Source organism: Hydra vulgaris, chromosome 10 (assembly GCF_038396675.1).
Source record: "Hydra vulgaris chromosome 10, alternate assembly HydraT2T_AEP".
NCBI lineage: Eukaryota > Metazoa > Cnidaria > Hydrozoa > Anthoathecata > Hydridae > Hydra > Hydra vulgaris.
In genome coordinates this window covers 33,890,867-33,915,000 of record NC_088929.1, presented here as the reverse complement: position 1 = coordinate 33,915,000, position 24,134 = coordinate 33,890,867, and the positions used below count along the sequence as shown (strand labels likewise).

Here is a 24,134-nt window from a genome sequence, read left to right as displayed (position 1 = left end):
TTTTTTTGATAAAACCAATCATTATAACAAAACAAACAAAACAAAAAAAACTATATTTTAGCTTATAATTTTTTTTTTAAATTCAGTAAATATTTTTGTTATTGTTTGTTATGTGAAACTGTCTAAATGAATATTCTTGTGTTGCAAAATGATAAGAAAAGTTTTTTTATTAAATTTATTTTATGATTTCTTTTTTTACGCATAATATATGATTCGAGTTTTTCGAATCACTAATTTATTTTGTGAGTGTTGTTGTTTTTTCAGATATCCAACGCTAAGATGCTATCAAAATGCTTTTATTTATCTCAGCCAGAGTAAAGTAATTGTAATCAAAAGTAATTGTAATACTGCTTCCGAACAATTTGCAAAAAAAAAAATTTTTAAGTAAAGTTTTTTTTTTTTGTTGAAAGAGGCTTAAACTTAAATTTCCTAATATTACTGATTTGATTTGCAAATCAAGACCTGCTTCGATTTGAGATTCAATTTGAAACTAAAAATGCCATTTTGCAGGGCTCTAATATACATATATATATACAGAGAGAGAGGTTTTCATGAAAATGAAGGGTTATTGCCCATAACTACCTTTACACCTGTATCAGCTTATGTTAATAAGCAAACGGGGTTGATATTTTACCTGGGCTGGGTGTGATAAAATATAGCCGGGACCAGGTTTGTGACCGGGGCTGAAAAAACATTTATACATCCTAAAGTATATTTTTTTAATTCAAAGTTCATATTATATTTTGTATATATATGCATATATTAACATCATTATGATCTTCATGATCATCATAATCATCATCATCATCATCATCATCATCTTCTTTTTCGACAAATACTACACCATATAAATACTAAAGTTTATATAAAAATGAAAGGATATTGTATGCCAGCATCTAAATAAATAGCAAACATATATATTTATATCCATAATATGTATGCATTAAATGCATCTCGGAAGCTTTTATTCCTTCTGGAAGTCTAAAAGTTTGGAAGCATTTTTTCCTACTCTTCAATTTTAAGTCAAGCCTCATTTAACTCCATATTTTTCACCATTTTGAGCAGCTGCTTTATTAAACATTAATCATTTTTTGCATCTTCTTTACAAGAACATCTCTCTTAAGAACTAATATCCTTTTATTATTCCAAGATGCCAATGTAAAAAGGTGGCCATACTCTTCCTACTAGTTAAAGAGAGTGAAGCCAGAGTGATTCGGATGTTAAACATCCAAATCCCTCGCTTCCAACGCTAAAGTTAATTCTCAGTTAAACACTTCTAGAGTTTATGCTTCAGACAAAATTCCCATCATAGTCTTAAAAGTGTTCTCCAGAACTCTCTACAATTTTTGCTAAACTTTTAAAAAGTGCTAAATAAGTGGTTCCAATTTTTCTCTAGAAAACACTTTGACCTCTCTAACTATCCTACAATTAGTCATCACTCTGTTATTAGTTTCTTTATATAAAGGTTTTGAGATTATTAAATTATCTCTTTCTAACTGCAGTATTAAAGTTATTCTTGAAGGCCTACACTCTTCTTTATTTCAAATAACTTTAAGGGCATCATAAGGTTCTATCTTTGCTTCTGTATTGTTTCTTATCTACAATATCAATCTTCATGAAAATTTTACATCTAAAGTCGCTCTAACTGCTGTCAACTCAACTTTATACTCTTGTCTTGACAAAAAATCTTCACTTTTTGATTGCTTAGAACAAGCAGCTGATTTTTAATCTGATCTCTCTTTTGTAACAACCTAAGGCTTGCAATGGCTCATGGATTTAAGTTCTAGTCTTAAAATCTACAATTTTTGTTAGACAACAAAACTCACTTATTTACTGCAAAAAAAATATTGCAATAATGTTGGCATTCTTATATTGATAACAGCCCTTTTACTCTCAGGCAAAGTCCAAAAGCACATTGTAAATGTAATTAGACCTGCTTTATCTACCAATCTTTACCACTTTCTTATTGTTGTAAGGTTGCATTTTTTTTCTTTTCTACAAATACCACTATGGTCAATGCTCAAATAAGCTATCATCTCTATAACGATAAACCAAAACTCATTCTTGCTTGACTTTTTATTCAACAAGTTGCATCTTTTTACTGTATTTGTCTCTTCATACAATAAAATCTTATACTAACCCAGTTTTAATAAATGTAAGCGTAAAATTATAACATATAGTGTTATAATTTTTTTTCTAGCCTCAGCTATCAAACCCTGCTAAACCTCATAGTTTTGCCAGGGCTGGGTTTGAAAAAAGTCTCATTTTTAGCCGGGGCCAGGGCCAGGGTCCTGATCACTTACTAGTTTATGTAGCAAAATAAACAATTTTTCTTGAAAAAATAAAAATTATTGTTTTTTAGATTTGTAATTAAATTATTACATAATTAAACAATAATTATTAATAACAATATGTTTTTTAATCAATACATTTTTGTAAGAGTCTAAGGTAAGAAATGATTGTCATTGAAGATTTAAAAAAAATTTTTTTGAAATTTTTAAACTATTTTTTAATAAAATCCAAAATTTCAAAGGATATGTGTAAAAAATTCATTAAAATAAAGTGTCTGTTCACAACCAATTTTCTGCAAACAAAGTAAAACAGTTGTTAAAAAAACAAAGTAAGAAATATAGAACAACAAAAAATGATTTTATTTTAACTTTATTTTAGATTAACTTTTTAAACTTTTAGTTTTATGTTTAAATTGGAAACTTTTTTAAATAAAATATCAAATATATTTGTCTATGCAAATTTGAATTGGAAACTTTTTTAAAATATCAAATATATTTGTCTATGCAAATTTGGAAAACATAAATTTTTTAATTACATTTTAATACGCAATATAAGAGTTTACATTTTTGACTTCATTAGTTACGTACAGAAATACATTCATTAGTTACACACAGAATGACTCAGCTAAAATTAAAATAAAATGATACTTAATGAATTGACAATTTGAACTATTAAAATAAAAATATTAAAATAATATTTAAAATTTCCTTAAATCACAAAACCCTTTTTAGTTATTTGTTATCCTTTATAGTTAATGGCTTTCTCGCTTGGAGTAATTTAATTTTACAATTTTAAACATTTTTGAAGAAAAACGAATGAACTTTTGTTGATAATGATATACTAAGAAAAATAAAAAAATGATATACTAAAAATAAGATTGAAAAATATACTAAAATGGAGTTACTACTAAAATTTTAATAAAAACGCTTTTTCTAGAAACTGTTAAGAAGTTTGAGTCAGCTAAGGTCAAAAACTAATAAAGATTAATAAAAATAATAATAAACATATAACTTATAAATAACTAATAATAAATAGAAATATAATTAAATTAATAAGATAATTAATGGGCACTTCTTCATAATCCCAAAAACTACTCTCAAAAAGTGCGTTAAATTATCAATAAAAACAAATAAAACTACTTTAAATGTTTTTTAAACTCAATAACAAAATAATTGTTATTGAGTTTAAAAAAAAAGTTCTTAGTTATGTTTAGACAGTGCTTTGAAACATTTTTTTTCATATTAATTTTAATAAAGTGTTACTGTTCATTCACTGTTAAATCACGCTACTCATTATCAATTAGTTTTAAAAACATAAAATTTATTATTAGCATTTTGCTTTAAACTTTAAAATTATTAATTAGTTTTAAAAACATAAAATTTATTATTAGCATTTTGCTTTAAACTTTAAAATTGTTAGAGAAGATATACTGAAAATACTGTTTTATAGAATATTGATTTCAATCTAAAAAATACTTTTAATTTCTTTTAATCGATAATTTACCTCACTATTTTTTTTTGACTATTTTTTGGGATTATAAGTACCAATTAATTTTTTTATTAATTTGTTATTATTTGGTTTTTATTAACCAACATTATCAGATTGATGTGTATAAGAAAGTTAATGGGAAAAATGCTTAGGTAACAGATGATTTGTTTTAGGGATTAATTTTTTTTAAATCTTGATCCCTCTCACTTTGAAGACATAACTTTTGAATATTATATAACTTTAATCAACTGAATTTTTCTAAAATGTTTAACCAAAGATCATTTGATTTGTATTTTAAAGCTAATTTTTAAGGTAAAGCTCTTTAAAATCATAAAAAATTTCAACTCAATTGCAAAATTATTAACTTCAGCCCACCATTTTATTCTTCTAAAAGTATCTATAGCAAAGTAACTATCTAATAAAATTGAAGAACAAAATCAACTTTTTGAAGTTATTAGCTGTTAAAAACTATGAAAAAAACTTTTTTGCTTGAAATGAGAAACTTTATGCAAAATAATAATCTAAATAATTAATGTTTTCTCAAGAACCACTTCAGATATTGATCTGAAATTATTAGGATATGATTTTTTAAAATATGTATGCAAAATCAAATAGTTTCAGCAAAATCTGAGATGGTCCATGAAAGACAATTGCTCTACTTGGCATGAAATAACTTAATTAACATTCTTAGAAACAATAATAAAACTCTATTTAAATTTAATTTTCTTATAAATATTCTATTAAAAATTAATAATTATATTTGTTTACAATTTCGATTAAAAAAATAAATCGTCTTTTATTTACCTTGCAAACATATACTTACTTTGAAAACATAATTACATTATTTAGCTTGTAAATATCATTAGAATTATTTCCTTTGTAAATATAATTACAGTTATTTACTTTGCTTATACTTATTTATTTACTTATTTATCCTTACAGTGGGTGATGATAAATAAAGTAAAATAAAACTATATACAACTAAAAATTAAGTCTTGAACTTCGTCTGATCTACATTTGTCTAAAAAAATATACCTCTGTTATCTGCTTAGCAAGCATTTGAATTTTTCTGAGTTCTTCTTGAAGCTTAAAAAAAAGTTAGCAATTGATTGGAATAAAGATGATGATAAAAGTGCTTGTAACTATTATTATGTTTAAATAATTACATAACAATTATATAATTATTAAATATAAATATAACTATATTTTTATTTGTAAAAAGGAAAAAAATTAAAAGTAAAACAAAAAGCGAACAAAATAAAAAATATTAAGATCTTACTTTGTGAATTTGCATCCGCAAGTTGTTTTCCATATCATTAAACTATAACACAAATGTTTTTAAGATTTAAAAAGAATGCAGACAAACAAAACAAATAACAACATAAAACTAGACCAACCAACTTTAGTCATCCTCTATTAATCTTTTTATTTTTATTTCTACATCTTAATAAATTTTTATCCTATTCTGGAGCAACACAAATTTTAAAAATTAGTTTCAAATCTTTATTCGGCAGTTTATTTTAAATTTCAAAATATAGTTTTGAAATATATTTAATTTTAATTTATTTATTTTAAAATATAGTTTTAAAATATTGTTTATTTTAAACTTCAAACAACAAACTAAAGTTATTTTTAAAATATGGCATGAGTGTATAATAGTTTCAAGCCTAACGCTTTTGTTTTATAATGGAAAAAAAATTATGGTGACTAAGATAATTAAAATAAATAAACCTTTAAAATAATTTTTTTTAAATAAATATAAAATAGTAATGACAAACTAGTAAAATAAAAACCTGCGTCTCTGCAAGTTCTAACTGCTTTCGTAGCTCATCAATTTCTTTCATTAACTGATCAATCAAAAGATCCCTAAAAAAATTGTCTAAAATTAGATGTTTTAAAGAATATATTTTTGAATAAATACAAAAATAAAATATCTGGTATTTTTAACAAACTTTAAATTACTAAACTACTGAAATTGTGAATCTATTTAAATTTGAATAAAAATGAATATCAAGTAGGTTTTGAAATGGAAATAATAATTATTAAATAAGGTGTTTTATTTCCCACCCACCCCCCACCCCCCACCCACTTTGCATATAAAAAAAAGTTTATAACTTTGTTAAAACCATTTTTTTTTAAAGTTGATCATTAATAAAAACATACAACATATACTTTTACTATAAAATAAATATACATCTTTATTATTATATGTATGTATATATATATATATATATATATATATATATATATATATATATATATATATATATATATATATATATATATATATATACATATACATATAATAATAAAAATGTATATTTATTTTAGTGTTTTATAGTAGTATATATATATATATATATATATATATATATATATATATATATATATATATATATATATATACATATATATATATACATATATATATATATATATATATATATATATATATATATATATACACATATACATATAATAATAAAATGTATATTTATTTTAGTGTTTTATAGTAGTATATATATATATATACATATATATATATATATATATATATATACATATACATATAATAATAAAAATGTATATTTATTTTAGTGTTTTATAGTAGTGTATATATGTATATATATATATATATATATATATATATATATATATATATATATATATATATATATATATATATATATATATATATATATATACATATACATATAATAATAAAAATGTATATTTATTTTAGTGTTTTATAGTAGTATATATATATATATATACATATATATATATATATATATATATATATATATATATATATATATATATATATATATATATATATATATATATATATATATATATATATATATATATATATATATATATATTTAGGTATTTTTAAACTTTTACAAATATAAAAAAAAAAAATACTTATAATATGTTCTGTAACAATATATTTTCTTTAACTTTATGATATTAGTTACTCTAGGATTTTTTATTAAACATCCAGACATATTTTTTCATCCCATTTTTAATTTTAAAAAATAGCTTACACTACAGCCAAGGTACACCACCAGTGGTGTACCTTGGAGGTATGTATGTTGTACCTTGGAGGTATTATTGTTTTAATAAATTAAGTACTCAATATGGTAGAAATTTGATATATTCTTTATTTATAGGATAATTGGACTTCACATCAGAGATTTTAATCTAATAGATATTAATCTAACTAGTTAGGTTTATATCAACTATATATGAATTTATACTTATGTTGAAATTATATATGATTATAAATTTAAACTAATTTATACTTAGAAGTATTAAAAACTTACAAAAGAAATAAAGTTGATTAAGAAAAGAATTATAGCAAATATCTACTTAATATTGAAGTTAAGTAATAATAAGTATTTCACTTTGATTTAGCATTTGTCTACTCTACATTCAGGTAATCAAAGTTATTGAGTCAAATGAGTTTTTCCAGCTGTCAAGCTAAACCTCCTGTAATAAAGGGATGTGAAAGACCATGCCTGATTTGTCTCACTCATACACAGTTTTATAATCTCTAGATAGAAGATAACAACTTGAGAAAAAATAATTTCAATTTAACAAAGAAATACACATATCATATTATACTAAAGAAATTCTTAATAAACAAATAATCATAATAAACTATAACAACATATTAAATTAAAAAAATACCTTCATATCAAATATTGCTTATAATAGAATTTACAAAATCATGCAAGTGTATACCTTGGTTGTACCACCAAGGTACACAACATTAGCTACCTCCAAGTTACATGGATACAACAGTTTTTACAAAATCGCTACCATATTTTTATAGGTTAGGAATTAAGCAGTTTCAAGCATGCTTAAATGCAGCTGAAAACATGCTTTACAATTTTTGATAATCAGTTTTAAAATAAAGTTTATACCCGCAGTTGCAGAAAGAAAAGAATACGCCCTAAAAAAGTTACTTTTTGATACCGGAAACAAACTTTATATTTTTTTATACATATATATGTATATATATATATATATATATATACATATATATGTATATATATATATATATATACATATATATATATATATATATATATATATATATATATATATATATATATATATATATATATATATATATATATATATATATATATATATATATAACTATAAAAGCAAATTAAAATTAAATAATTACTTGGCAAGGTAGTAGCGGGGTTGATATTTAACCGGGACTGGGGCCATGGCCAGGTTTGAAAAATATAGCTGGGGCAGGGTTTATGACCAGGGCTGCATTAACTTTTATACATCCTAAAATAAATATTTTAAAAATTTATACATCCTAAAGTATATATTTTTATTCAAAATTCATGTTATATTTTGTATATATGCATATATAAACATCATCATCATCATCATCATCATCATCATCATCATCATCATCATCATCATCATCATCATCATCATCATCATCATCATCATCATCATCATCATCATCATCATCATCATCATCATCATCATCATCATCATCATCATCATCATCATCATCATCATCATCATCATCATCATCATCATCATCATTATCATCATCATCTTCTCTTTTGGCAAATACTACACCATATAAACACTATAGTTAGTATAAATATGAAAGGATATTGAAGAGCTATTTATTTAGATGCTAGGACCTCAATAAATAGCAAACATATATGTTTGCTATTTATTGAGGCCCTAGCATCTAAAAAAATAGGTATTTATATATCAAAAATATGTATGCATATTAAGTATATAAGTGCATCTCAGAAGCTTGGACTAAAAGTTTGAAAGATTTTATTCCTACTAAATTTTTAGTCAAGCCTCATTCTACTCCACATTTTTCACCACCTTGAGCAGTTGCTTTATTAATCATTTATTTTATCTTTTTTACAAGAATATCTCTCTTAAGAACAAATTTCCTTTTATTTTTCCAAGAAGCCAATGTAAAAAGGTCCCATCTGATGTTAAGCTCTGTTATTCTCAGTTTATTATATCTTATATCAGATGTAAGGTTCTAGAGACTTTTGGTTAGTCTTCAACAATGTCATTAACTAAAGTAAGTCTAACATTTAATCTCTAATTCATGGGTCTGATCTTTTTACTTCTCCCCAGAATAAATCAGAATTATTTGCAAAAAAAACTTACTCTAATTTGACTCTTAAATCTAATGGCCATACTCTCCCCACCAGTTAAACAGATTAACCCATTGTTAAACATCCAAACCACTCTGCCTTCCAACGCTAAAGTTAATTCTCAATTAAACACTTCTACAGTTTGTGTTGTACCTCCCCTAATTCTAGAAATATTGCAGCAAATCAAGTTTAATACTTTTTAAAAGAAGTAAATATGTCCCCAGCTGCCATAAAAGCATTAGCTTCTGTTGATTATCTGTAAACAGAAAACTCTTCTTCAATTCTGTCACTTTGTAGCTCACAAAGCAAGCTGTAATCAAAACCGGCTGAAAACAAATGCTTGCAGACAGCTATCAATCCTTCAGTGGTTTGCACAAGGGCTTTTTTGGTATCATGCCTAACACATTGAATTCGTTTGGGTCCATGCCCTGATTTCATAGATTTAAATTATTCTAAAAATAATTGCAGATTATTTAAATTTTTATCTTGCACAGATCGGTTGTGGTCTCTTAGTCTAATATTCTGCCTTTTTGCAGAAACATTAAAAATATTACACCAATCTAAAACCTGCTGAATAAAAGAGCATGTTTCATGAGCTCTTTTTTTTTTCAAAGCTGCTACTACTTTCTCATTAAATATTATTAAAACATGTTGCACATTCTGTAGTTGAAGTCTAGAAGGGTAAACAGCCAAACTATACAGGTACAATCAAACTATACAGCCCTAGGTAGGAGAAATGAAAGCCTGATGAAAAATGTCATCTATTACCAATCCCCGGTTGAGAGGAAACTTATTGAACATCGCATTTAGTACTTAAGTAACAAACAATATAATATACAAGAATTTATAGAAAAGCATTTCCTCTAGGATTGTAAAACAATCTAATATACCAGTGGCAAAAACTTACTTTAGACCATCAAAAAGTGTTTTCCAATAATAACTTGCCGTATCAATGCTCTCTGAGAATCAAAATAGGATTAAAAAATAAATTTTTTTAAAACTAATCACCTTAAGGAGAAGCATTACTTAGAACTTTTTAGTTTTCAAATAAAGTGGGGTGGATCTAGGTACAAAGAGGCCCTATGTACACAAACTTCCCCTATTATTTTTATTTCTGCACAAACCAAGTTGTTCAGTCAGGTAGACATGAGCAAAGGATTCTAAGAATAAATTTTAAAATGAGTTATTGAGTAAAAATCTAAAATCTAAATCTAAAAAAAGAAAATCTAAATCTAAAAAAATCTAAATAGATACAAAGAAAAGTAATTTTGACACATGTATGATTTTCTTAATATATTTTTGAAGCTCCAAGATACGAAATAACAAGAACAAATAACAATTCAAAAGTAAAGTTCTTTTTAGAATTTCCCATCTATATCTACAGTTCTTGCACTGTACTGCATAATAAATATCATCTGCAAAAATCTTTTTGATAACTTTAAAACAACAGAGAAATAGGTTGAACATGGTACTTCCAGAGGTGTAGAGTTATTTAGACCCCCTAAGTTTTACCCTTTGCCCCATTTGCGACCTGACCCTATAGAGTAGCATTTTTTTTATGATTTTGTAAATGCTCTTTTCTATATTTATAGAACAAATACTTTTGAATAAAAAAATTATTTATTGTAACATGTATCTAAAACACTTAAATGGGCTAAGACCCCTTGATTTTATCCTTTTGCCCCATTAATGACTCATAGCACTTTGTTCAGATTTTAAAAAACTCTTTTCTATTGTTATAAGACAAATACTGTCAAATGAAAAAAGGTTTTATTTAAGTGACATGAAACAAAACCTGGAGGTCTCTTTCCCACAGTGCAGTTGAAGTTTGTTGAACTCATTATTCAGGAAAGAAAAAAATTATTATCCATGTTAGACTACATTTAAAATTTACAAGCTCTGCCTGTTAATTCAAAATCTATAATTATCTAAAGTATACATGAATATCTATTTATGTATAGAGTATCAAACTAAAAAAATGTCACATTCTGTAAAGCCATTTTGATAACAAAGAAAATGCCTAAATTTATAATTAGATGAAATTATTAGTCAGAATAATGCATGCATTTTGTAAATGTCTACAGCAACTTAAAGTCAAAACAAAAATTATCTGGTATGTTAAGCCACTGACATTAAAGTCTACGCACAACCACTACAAATGTTTAAATATAAATAATAATTGTCTGTAAATATCATAAAGTTTTCACTAAGTAACACATGTTTACAAAAAGAAATAGTAATAAACCGTGAGGAACGTCAAAAGATTATAGAGTACTGGGTTCAAAGAAAAACCACCACAATTGTGTAACATAATTATTTTTAATCTTTTGTAAAATATCCTAAAGCAACTTGTTTTATAAAGTTAGCTGTTTGCAGTAAGTTAACAGATTATTGAAATTACTAAGCAATTTACTAACTTATACTCTATATTCTACAGTAAAGCACAAAAAGCACTGATAATAAATATAATTACATTCATGATCCATGTTTAAACTGCAAAGAACTTAGACATTAGAGCATTCATGCTCCAACTTCTAAATTTCTTGCAGTAAATATAAACCATATCATGTTGTACTAATTATTTAAACAAATTCAATTTTTACTTGTATCAAAATTTCAACTTTTATTTTGAATCATTATTTTAAACTGGTTTAAATCTTTTTTTTTTTTTACCTTTCATCAACATGAGGAAGCAGTGGAGCGGGTTTAGGCTCTTCTTTAACTGTTTTAAGTTCTTGTTTTGGTTGATATTTATTATTCAAAAAATTTGGTGGATTCTGGAAATAAAAAGTGATAACACAACATAAATATCAAATTTTTGTTAACAAAAATAATTCACAAATTATTTTTAAGCTTTTTCACAACTTTTTAACAAAATAAAGTGAATTAAAATTGATATAAATTTGTTTAAAAATTGAACAAATAAAAAAAGTATCAAACCTCAGGAATAACTGGAATTTCAATAAGATTTGTGATATATGTCATTCCTCCTGCACATGTGCAAAAAGTCTTCATTCTGTAAATAAAAAGTTAAACATCAAAACTGAAGTAAAATAAAAAGACAGGTTTACACATTAGCATTATGTACCTCTTGTGTTGGACATTAAACCTTCCTCTGTGTCCATCTAATGTGTCATGGGGAACACCTTAAAAACAAAATACTATTACAAATACATTTTTTTTAATAAATGTATATATATATGTGTGTGTATTACATATATATATATGTGTGTGTGTGTGTATATTTACATATATATGTGTATGTATAGTTCTATAGATTGTTGCATTTGGGAGTAAGGAAGGAAAAAAATGATTCTTATGCCAGCAAATACGTCACTTTTAATTACTTTTGACTTTCATCCAACATTTGCGTGTTGTCAGAGAGTTAAAACCATTAATTTAATTACAAATTAATTGTTTTTTAAAAAAACTGCAAAAACGTAAATTTAATTGACCAGAATGTTTTTAAAAACATTCTGAATGTTTTTAACACATTCTAAATGTTTTTAAAGATATAAACAATGTTTTATTTTTATTTTTTTTAACAAAATGTTTTTATTTTTATTTTTTTTAATAAAATGTTTTTATTTTTATTTTTTTTACTGTAAATCATGCACGTAGTGTTGCTACATTGACTATCTCATAGCCTGACTTGCAACAAAGTGCTGCTACATCGACTGACAAATAGCCAGACTCGCAACTGCGTGTTGCTACATCGACTATCTTATAGCCTGACTTGCAAGGGAGTGCTGCTACATCAACTGAGGGTTTGGGAATGGGCAGGCAGTCTATCAAGTAATAAAAAAAAATGTTCCGGTCTTGAATTTTAATTTTTACTTTTTGTCAACAAAATATGGAAAAACTTTCTGACAACCAGTTAGGGGTTATATATATTTACCTATATACATACATATATATCAGTGTGTTAGCCAGCCCAATGGCATTGCGTATACTGCAGAATTCAAAAACTTTGAAAATTTTAAACAATGTGTTTAATAAATTTTTAATTTAATTTTTTTGGTGAAGTAATAGGACAATATCAATAAAAATTCCCAGTATTTTGTAGAACACTAAATAGAACAATAAATATTCCCAATATCACAAAAACGCGGTAAAAAAAAATTTCTGGCTAACACCTCGTGTACACACACACACACACACACATATATATATATATATATATATATACATATATATATATACATATATATATATATATATATATATATATATATATATATATATATATATATATATATATATATATATATATATATATATATATATATATATAGTTCTATAGTTCGTTGGCTTTAGGAAGAGCGGAAGGAAAAAAGTGATTCTTACGCCAACACATACGTCACTTTTAATTACTTTTGACTTTCGTCCAACATTTCCGTGTTGGACGAAAGTAAAAACCATTAATTTAATTACAAATTAATCGTTTTTTAAAAAAACCACAAAAACGCAAATTTAATTGACCAGAATGTTTTTAAAAACATTCTGAATGTTTTTATAACGTTTTGAATGTTTTTAACAATATAAACAATGTTTTTATTTTTATTTTTTTTAATAAAATGTTTTTATTTTTATTTTTTTTAATAAAATGTTTTTATTTTAATTTTTTTTACTGTAAATCATGCGCGGAGTGTTGCTACATCGACTATCTTATAGCCTGACTCGCAAGGGAGTGCTGCTACATCGACTGACAAATAGCCTGACTCGCAAGGGAGTGCTGCTACATCGACTGACAAATAGCCTGACTCGCAAGGGAGTGCTGCTACATCGACTGACAAATAGCCTGACCCGCAAGGGAGTGCTGCTACATCGACTGAGGGTTTGGTTGGGGCAGGCAGTCTATCATTATTAAAAAAAAAAAATTCCGGTCTTGCATTTTAATTTTTACTTTTTGTCAACAAAATATCGAAAAAACTTTCGGACAACATCTAAGGGTTTTATATATATATATATATATATATATATATATATATATATATATATATATATATATATATATATATAAACCCTAACTGGTTGTCAGACAGTTTATCTGTATTTTGTTGACAAAAAGTAAAAATTAAAATGCAAGACCAGTATTTTTTTTTTTTTTATTACTTGATAGACTGCCTGCCCCAACCAAACCTTCAGTCAATGTAGCAGCACTCCCTTGCGAGTCAGGCTATAAGATAGTCGATGTAGCAACACTACGTGCATGATTTACAGTAAAAAAAATAAAAATAAAAACATTTTATTAAAAAAAACAAAAATAAAAACATTGTTTATATTATTAAAAATATTCTGAATGTTTTTAATAAATCCCAAATGCAACAATCTATATATATATATATATATATATATATATATATATATATATATATATATATATATATATATATATATATATATATATATATATATATATATATATATATATATCAGGCTTGGACAGAAATGATGTGCGTTTGCACGCTTTAACTGATCACGCTTATTTATTTATTTTCTTTACAATTTGACCACGGCTGTTTTAGTGTTTCGATTTAAATGTAATTTAAAAAATTGTTTCGCTGTTTAAGACTTTTAGTCGTTGATCTTTTGTAAAGTTTTTTTATAAAATTAAAAAAGAAAAAATTAATTATAATGACTGTTTAAAATAAACACATTTAGTATAAATAACAAAAAATTAACAAAAAAACCTTATATTTTAATTTTTTTTTATGTACGCTTGTTATTTTTATGATAAATTTAAATGTTTAAAACTATTTTTCCATGTCTTTCTCAAAATCTTTTAAAAGATTATTCTTTTAAGTTACTTTAAATTATGAGTAAGTTAAATTAAAACTTCCTGCTGCAATGGAATAATTTAATTGCTTTTTTTGTTTTTGTTTGTTTGTTTGTTTCTATTTTTACAAAAAATTGTTTAAAACCTTTTTTTATTTAACTTGACTTACAAATCAGGGCATGAAATAAGTGAAAATCACTATTTTAAAAAGATTTTTTTTTAAAAAACAATTTTTTTGTGCAACTTTAAGGAAAAAATAAATGTTAATACATTTTAAAACTTATATATATAAATCTTTTTAATAATTTAAATAAAATTTGTTCATTTATTAAACAATATTTAGAAGTAATTTGTAAGAGTGTTTTGCGTAACTTTAATAAAGCGTTTCAAAAAATAAGTTTTGAAGTAATTTATTTCAAACAGAATTAAAAATGTAATAAAAAGTAATTTTTGCTTTGAGTTCGAGTTTTTGGAGTTTTATTTTAGTGATTATAAATTTTCTTATTTGTAAGTAATTGTTTTCTTTTTTCTTAAGTTTTTTTAATTTTTTTCCTAGTTTAAGTTTAGCTTAGCGTTTTCAGCGCATTTCTAAAATCATTTTGAAAACATCTAAACAATCGAGGTCAAGTTGTCAAAAAAAAAAATCAATTGCATGGTCAGCAAAAGCGCTCGATCGCATGCCATTCCTGCCCAAGCCTTATATATATATATATATATAAATATATATATATATATATATATATATATATATATATATATATATATATATATATATATATATATATATATATATATATATATATATATATATATATATATGAATAAATTTAAATGTATGCAAAATAGAGTGCTCAATGTTCTTAAAAGAATAGTGCAATAATAACACACACACAGATGTGTATATATATTACATTTGGATTTTAATCTTCTTGTTCTACTGCTGATTTGTTAACAGTAATAACTGATAGGTTTTATCGTGCATTAGATAGGTGTGGAAAGGCTAAGGCTATCACTCTTGACATTTCTAAAGCCTTTGATAAAGTTTGGCATCCTGGTCTTCTCCATAAGCGCTTTTCTTACGGTGTACCAGGTAACATTCTTAAGATTATTGAATCCTTCCTTACCAATGGCAGTATATAAGTTGTCCTTGACAGACAACACTCTTCTTCACTTCCTGTAACTTCATGGGTTCCACAAGATTCTATTCTTGACCCTATACTTTTTTTTTTCCAGCTACCGTAATATGGGATGACACTGATCACCCAGGGCAACTTTAGGCCATTAAGCAAAAAAAGATTTAGAGAGCCCTAAATCCTAAACTATTATACTTTTAGGTATTTTAATTGTGCATAGTGCAAAACTAAGATATAGGTAATTATTTAGTAGCTTTTCACAGCGCACAGAAAATTTTCTGCGGTACAGATATCTATTCAAGATAGCCATCTGACATGTTGTTTTTTTTTCACATTTTTGAAAACCTAAAAAATTCTAAGTACACAGGACTTTCAAAGGTGAATATTATTATTTAAACTATTGTTTCTACTTATTTAAACCTTACTTAACCAGGAAAATTACTGAAATGAAAGCTATGGCCACTATTTTTTTGTATAGGGGTGGCGATAGTCACCCTGTATAATGAGAGCAATGATGAGGTGACTATGGCCAGAATGAGAAGCCACTTTTATCTCTATTAATTGCATACAGGAAAATTTTATTCAATGTATTATTCATTATTTTTTAAATTAACACAAATTAAACCCAATTAAATTAATTTTGTTTCTTTTAATTCACAGAACAAGTCACCATGCCGAGGACATACAAGCCTAAACCAAGAAATCAACGCTACAACTCAATATCCACTGAGACTTTAAATCTTGCATTAAAAGATTCTCACAGCGTGAGATTTGCAAGAAATATGGCAATAAATTGAAAGACAAATTTGAAAATGGAATTTCTATAAGACGTAAAACAGGTGGGCAGACAGTACTGTCTGATGTAGAAGAAGAAATAGTGCAACATTTGCTTGCTCTGTCTAACAGGAGATTTCCATTCGACAACATGGATCTGCCTATGACAGTTAAGCAATACCTTGGCCTGGGGAGAAATGGATCAAAGTTTAAAAATAATTTACCTGGGGAGGATTTAGTTTACAGCTTTATGTGACGCACTGTAAAGTGAAAAGCTCAAAAAGTGTACATAAATAGATTTTTTTTAACACACTATTCTAATCAATATTTTTTTCAATTTTTTATACTTTTTAATTTTGCATTTTTTTTTTTACTAATTTGGATGGTTTATTTAATTTTTTTCAAAGGCTTAAAATGTTGAAGATTGCTTTTGCCAAATGAGTATTTAAAATATCAGGTGAAAATATAAATTTTCAGAGAAACATTGTTATTAAAATATAATGGGTTTATGGGTATAAATATAAAAAATATAAATCCGTGTAAAATATATATCCCCCCAAAATAGGGGGTTATTTATGTGTCATTACTTCTGAACACCAAAAGATTTTTTTATGAAATTTGAATTCTATTGATAAAGTTGAATATTATTTTAAGTTTTCAAAATAATTATGTTTAAAATACTGTCCCCCCTCCCAAAGGGTTGTGGGGAGGGAGCTGTTACTTGGGTTCTTCATGTTCCCAAGCTCCAACTACCGTAATATTTTGTACGAATATGAACTTTTGAATTCATTTTACACTTGGAATATAAAATGGATACTAAAAGATACCAGTCCCGGTCTCCAGAAGATAAATTATCAGTCTCCAGAAGATAAATTATCTCTGACTTCAGAGCTGATAGTGGAAACCTATCCTTGGTACATTATGCCACCGAGACTTCACAAGATTCTGGAGCATGGTTTTTAATAGCTGAGCATTTGGATCTTCCTATTGGAACCTATTCTGAGGAAACTAAGAAAGCACAAAATAAGGCCATAAGAAATGTAAGAATCATTCACACATACAAAATATCTAGAATTAATGTAATGCAGAACCAATTCCATATCTACTAATAAGGAGTGATCCTGTTATCTCTTTAATTGCTTTCAGGAACCCTATGGCATTTGCTGGTCCTATTTTTGATCCTGATGTACAGGACCTCCTCAGAAGAGATGAATAGTTTTTTTACTTTTCAACTTTTCCTTGTAAAAATTCACCTATCAGTATATAAAAATCAGGGGCATTACATATTAATGCATAAAAAATAAGCAAATATTTTTATAATGATTTAAAAATTGAAAAAAAGTGCATCAAAAAAACTAAAAGAGGGGGGAAGGGAACAGGGGAGGGATCCACAACTTGAAAATTTTGAAATTACCAATTTTTTATGTTTACTGCGGAATTAGGACAATTATTTGATTAAAATGTTCATCAATTTACAAAATATGATGACACGAAAATTCTATAAAAAACAGACTATGCCAGAACATTAGTAAGAAGAGAGCTAATATTAGTAAAGCCACTATTAAATAATATTTCACACAATAGCAAGCAACCATTGTTAATGTGCCATCTAACAATATCATCAATAACTTATGACCCAGGTAGGAAGAAAATGATTTTCAAGCCGGGCATAAGATACCCTGAAAGAATTTTAAATTCAACCAAAACTTCAACAAGCATAATTATGGCAGAAACAACCTCTGGGAAACAACTTCCTCCATACATTGTATATAAAGCAAAACACATGTAGAAAACATAGACACAGGAAGACCCCGAAAAAGCAAGATATAATTCCTCCAAATCAGGCTGGTTTGATAATTTCTGCTTCAAAGACTGGTTTAAAACCATAGCACTACCATATTGTAAATCTTTGCCAGATAATGAAAATAAACTTTTCATAAAGGACAACTTGTTCTCACACTTTAGTCAAGATGTCCTGTGACAGCATAAGATCAACAAAATATCATTTGCCTGCCACCAAGCTCAACACATTTGTGTCAGCTGATAGATGTATCTTATTTTGGGCCAATGAAAGACAAACAGAAACAAATTTTAACACAGTTTAAAACCTAAACTAAAAGCGGTCAAAACATTTGACCGCTTTTAGTTTAGGTTGATACAACAACTGAAAATCTTAAATCAGGGTTCCAGAAATGTAGAATATACTCATTTGATCCTTCTCCAGTGCTGTCATATTTGCCTGATGAGAGGACAAATAATGACATCAACACCTCAGTAAGTGATGATTTTTAATATAAAACCATATATCAAATCCAATGCAAGATTAGCACCTGCTAAGGTTGCATTTCTTTATCATGCTCGCCACTTTCTTCCTCTCTTAATCTTAAATCTGTCTTAAATGGAAATCTTAAATGGAATACTGTTGCCATATCTGGAGTGGATCTTCGAATGATGCTCTTTCTGTTTAAGACAAGGTGCAAAAAATGCATTGTAAACATAGTTGGACCTGATAATGATAACGGGCACTGCTCTAAAGAGCTAGCGTCACTTGTGCCATCAACTAAAATTTATTCTTGTGTTACTCGTCATTCAATTAAGTCTCATCCTATTACTGTGACTGTTCCTAAGTGCTCCGAAAATTCTTATTCAACTAGTTTTTTTTCTTGAACATCAGTTCTTTGGAATTGAATTTAAGAGAAGAATTTAAGAAAGAAACCGTTAAATGTGCTTGTGCAACCATTATAAATTTAAATTGATAATTAAATATCAAAGCTTTTTATTCAAAAAACTTGAATATCTAGTGTTATTTTATTATATAAAACAAATTTAGGGGTTGAAGAACACCTGTTTAAAAATAAGTAGCTTTTAAAAACACCCTGAATTTTTATATGAATATGTTTGTATATTATATATTACAGAGCACTATAGCTTATAGCACTATACAGCATTTGAACCCATTCTGTTTTGCCAAAAACTGTATAATATATTCTTGATGTAGTAGATTAAATATTTTAAACTAACAAATAATACATACTTTTATGTAGCTTTCCAACCACAAGTACCAAGATATCATAAATTCCACTGCATTCCTAAAATTGAATATTTTCAAAAATTGTCACATTTATTATTATTATGCTTGTGAATTGTAATCAGTAATGAAACTTATGATTTTAATAGTCAGTAATTAAGTTTTTTTCATTGTATAATAAATATTAAGTGAGCAAAAAAACAACTTTAAACCAAAATTTTTATAGAATTTTTATGAGCTTTATGAGTCCTCAATTTTTATCTTATTTTTCAGGAAACTTTAACAATATTATAATTAGATGGGAATATGCAAACTACTAAACTTTGTAATCTTATATCTAGTAAATTTAGACTAGTAAATAAATTTTAAAGCACTTTTACCACCTTTTTTTTTTTTTGTCTCCATATTTTCAAAATTTTTTTTTAAGATTTTTTCGAGAATTTTTTATTTGTTTTCCATTCTTCAGGAGTTTAATGGAAGTATTTAGAATTCTTAGAGTTTCCACAAGTACCCCAGAGTTATCAGGAGTGGCTGCATTATCATCATAAATATAAAAACAAGTTTATTTGTAAAAGTTTAAGGACACGCTTATGCCTTCATTCAATGTTCGTAATTCAATGTAAGCACTTACTTATTCTTCTTTTCATCCTTATGGTGGTTCACAAATATGAATTTGTCTGTGAAAACATAAGAATTCAAATTATCTGGCCAAAGAAACCCTGACCAAAGAAACCTTGACGATAATTTTTTTTTCGAATAACAAAATAAATATCATAACTCCAATACATCTGGCAAAACTTCAATTTTTTTTATAAAAATCTGTTTTAAGTTCTTACTTTTAAAATTGGAACTAATATAGCAATCTTGCATTGTGAACTTGCAGTCTGTGAATTATTTCTTGACTTGTCTAAAGTCTTCAAAACTAAAAGTAAATTGAAATTAAACAAATATTATGTGAGTAATCAATCAAATTAAAAATATTTATATTAAAAATAACTACTATTTTCTTCAAATGTTAAAAGCAGGTCTTGATAATCCAGACACTCGACTGCAAATGTAAATCTAGAAAATAATATTTATTATATAAATATTATTATTTAACCTATTATTAAAGAGAAAATATAAACCTATTGTTTTTTTATAACAAAGACAAAAAGGATTCAAAATAAACATTCTCAATAAATAAACATTTTTAAATATTAAACAATTTCTTTAAAGTATTTACACATCATTCACATCACTATCTGGAATTTTCATTGTGGTTTCAGATGATGATGTAAGAGCACCAGGTATTCCAGGATACTAAATTTAAACAAATTTAAAAAAAAGATTTATAATTATAAAACTAAAGTACTTTTACAACGGACTTGATATACGATATATGAGAGCAATCTTGGAAAGATTTTATACTTAAAAAATGACATTCTACACCTGATCACAAAACAATATGAGAGTTCCCATGGTCACAGAGGTACCATTAGGATTACGTGAAAAGAAGAAATGCTGATTATATTACAATAAAAGTTTAAAATTTAAATTATAATATTTATTATTTTAATTAGTCACATCATATCTTTCTTAAATATAATAAAATATCTTGTTTAGATATTTATTTAATAATAATAATGATAATAATCATCATTGTTTGATACCTGTATTAAAATGCAAGTGTAAAACTAGCAACACTTAGCTAGATTAGGCCTTGTTTTAAAGCTAAAAGGGCATGGAATTTACGTACTCATTAAGCCATTAAACATTATTGGTAAGCATTATGTTCAATGGCTTTTTGAACATTTTAGTCTAGTCATTCTATATCATTTTTTAATATTTAAAAAACTCTAAAGATATCATTTAAACAGTAGGATAAAAGAAGTAATTAACTTTATAAAAACCACTAATGAAGTTTGAGTAACGATTACGTAAAAAAGTTTGAATGACAATTACATTTGATATTGGCGCTATGTACAAATGAAATAAGTTAAGAAAAACAAAGAAAATTTTACTTTTATTAACTTGACTTTTCCATCAAAAATGTTCAGTAAAAAAAAAAAAAAAAGATATTATATGACGCATAAAAAAAGAAATTTAACTAAAAAATTTTTTGTTTATCATTTTGCAAGCCCAAGAATATTTATTTAGACAATTTCTAATTACAAAAAATAATTACTGAATTTAAAAAAAATATATATCAGTCTTCTCCATTTTGTAATTTAATGCCAGCGCACGAAAAAGCGCTGGCAGGATCAGAGGCGTGGTGGCCCCTGAGGCTAAGCGGGATTCCCGCATGGGCTTTTCACTTTTTCATCTAAATATGGGCCTTTTGGAAAACTTTAATTGTTTCTACATTTTAAAGAAATTCCACAATCATTTAAAATATTCATGTAAGCACAAATTAAATTTTATTAATCACTTGATTTAAAGTCTTCGACTTAGAGCGCAATTATATTAGTATTTTGCATAATAATAACATTGCTCTGAAAATAAAGTAGATGTTTTGAGGCTTATTATGATATTTTTTTCATGAGAAAATAATGAACCCATAAACGGTTTTTAACGATCGTAATGTTGACAAAATAAATTTAAGAAAGTCCACAGACCCAACAATAATAATAGGTATTATTATTGTTGGACTTAAATTAACTTAATTTAAAATTTATCCCCAAAATATTTTTCTTTAATAAATTAAAACTGAATACAATTACTATATAGTAATTGTATTGCATTTTAATTTATTTAAGAAAAATGTTTTGGTGTTAAATTTTAAACGTTTTATATAAATAAAATTCGAATTTTGCATTTTTTATATAAATAAAATTTGCATGTTTTATATAAATAAAATTCAAATTTTGCATTTTTGTAATGTTTCGAAACAGATATAAACTTTTTCAATAATCAAAAAAAGTTTTTTATCTTTATACAGTTTATATTATTGTATGTAAATAAAGAAATCACTCCGTAATATCCTGTCCTCAGACAGATTAAAAAAAGGATAATGAACTGCTAAATGAAACTACATTATAAAAACTTTTATGTTTAAACTATGTCAACAACGTTTTAAGAGCGGCATTTTTACTGTTGTGAGTTGATGCAAAAATGTTAAAAAAAGTTAAAACACCGAATTAAACAAAAGCATAAACTAAAATGAATTTTCTCATAAAATAAAAAGAATTTCTTATTTTTCATAATTTTCAATAATTATTTTAGAAAAAAATTTTTACATAATTTAAAAAAATTTATATTATTGTACAATAAAATATATATTATTATATAGTAATAGAAAAATTAAAATCTTTGATTTTTAAGTTTGTGTTAGGCTATGTTCTTCAAACAATAAAAAACTAATCGTATTTGCTTGCGGTAAAGTTGTGTTTTAAGAAAATCATAACAAAAACGTGGTCGCTGCATTGTGTTGTTACCATTTTTATTTTGAAGTATTACAGACAATAATATTAATTTTATATATATATATATATATATTTTTCTTTTCGTATGGGCTTTTACATCAAGCATGGTAAAATCCCGCATATATAGGCCTTTTAATAAAAATCCTGCACGGGCTGTTTAGAGCCACCACGCCCCTGGGCAGGATGGTCTTTTTTAAGTTACCCAACGGGATTTTAAAAAATTCATTTTTTTCTGCTGTTTAAATTAAAATAAAAATAACAAAAAGAAATTTTGAATAAATAATAGATAAAACAATTAAAAAAAAGAGCATTTTTCATAAAAGTTGAAAAAATTGAACAAAAATATTTTTGTTGCAATTTAAAACAAAAAGCTTTTATTTTTTTGGCAAGCGCTTTTTTATATGCTCGCCAAAGTTTTTGCGGGCGTGTGGGCAAGTGCAAAAAGACTTAAGCGCGAAAGCACTGGCTAAACAGAGAAGACTGATATATATATATATATTAGCTAAAAAATAGTAAATGTTAAATTTATTTTATATAAGTGCAACTTTTGATATTTTAATTTTTTTGTTTGCTTGTTTTGTTATAATGATTAATTTTATCAAACCTTAACTTATTATTACAAACTTTAAATGACATTTTATAAAGAGTTTATTTTTTTATAATTAAATAAAAAACTTTTATGGATATTGCTATTACTAATTTTTTAAAATAATATTTCAAGGGAGTTTAGATAACATTATCAAGTATATTTTTTCTTGATAACCCTTGTTATCAAGAATAAATATACTTGATAACATTATCAAGTATAAATATATTTTACAACAAGGGTATCTTAACTCCCTCAATATATTGTATTGAAAAATTAATAACAAAGTTACATCTATAGAAGAAGTTTTTTATTTAATTAATTTAATAATTAGTTAAATGAAAAACTTGTAACCAAGTATTTACACTTGAAGCAATTAGCTCTTGCAATATCTTCTTTATATTTATTTTGCAAAAAATAATAGTTAAGAAAAATATTATTTTATGATAGCAAAATCAGCTTTATATAATTAATAGATTGTG

The 24,134-nt window shown here is 25.6% G+C and overlaps 1 protein-coding gene across 2 annotated transcripts in view; it reads right to left on the bottom strand.

Moving 5' to 3' along the window:
- LOC101234822 (huntingtin-interacting protein 1) overlaps positions 1 to 24,134 on the bottom strand; it is a 167,091-nt gene that overhangs the window by 51,363 nt on the left and 91,594 nt on the right. For both annotated transcript variants that reach the window (XM_065807880.1, XM_065807879.1), the window contains 10 exons: positions 20,888 to 20,964; positions 20,663 to 20,724; positions 20,499 to 20,584; positions 19,669 to 19,723; positions 12,037 to 12,094; positions 11,889 to 11,964; positions 11,622 to 11,725; positions 5,574 to 5,646; positions 5,060 to 5,101; positions 4,816 to 4,866 (listed from right to left, as the gene is read on the bottom strand). In XM_065807880.1, coding sequence (XP_065663952.1) covers positions 4,816 to 4,866; positions 5,060 to 5,101; positions 5,574 to 5,646; positions 11,622 to 11,725; positions 11,889 to 11,964; positions 12,037 to 12,094; positions 19,669 to 19,723; positions 20,499 to 20,584; positions 20,663 to 20,724; positions 20,888 to 20,964 — 684 coding nt within the window. The remainder of the gene's footprint in view (positions 1 to 4,815; positions 4,867 to 5,059; positions 5,102 to 5,573; positions 5,647 to 11,621; positions 11,726 to 11,888; positions 11,965 to 12,036; positions 12,095 to 19,668; positions 19,724 to 20,498; positions 20,585 to 20,662; positions 20,725 to 20,887; positions 20,965 to 24,134) is intronic.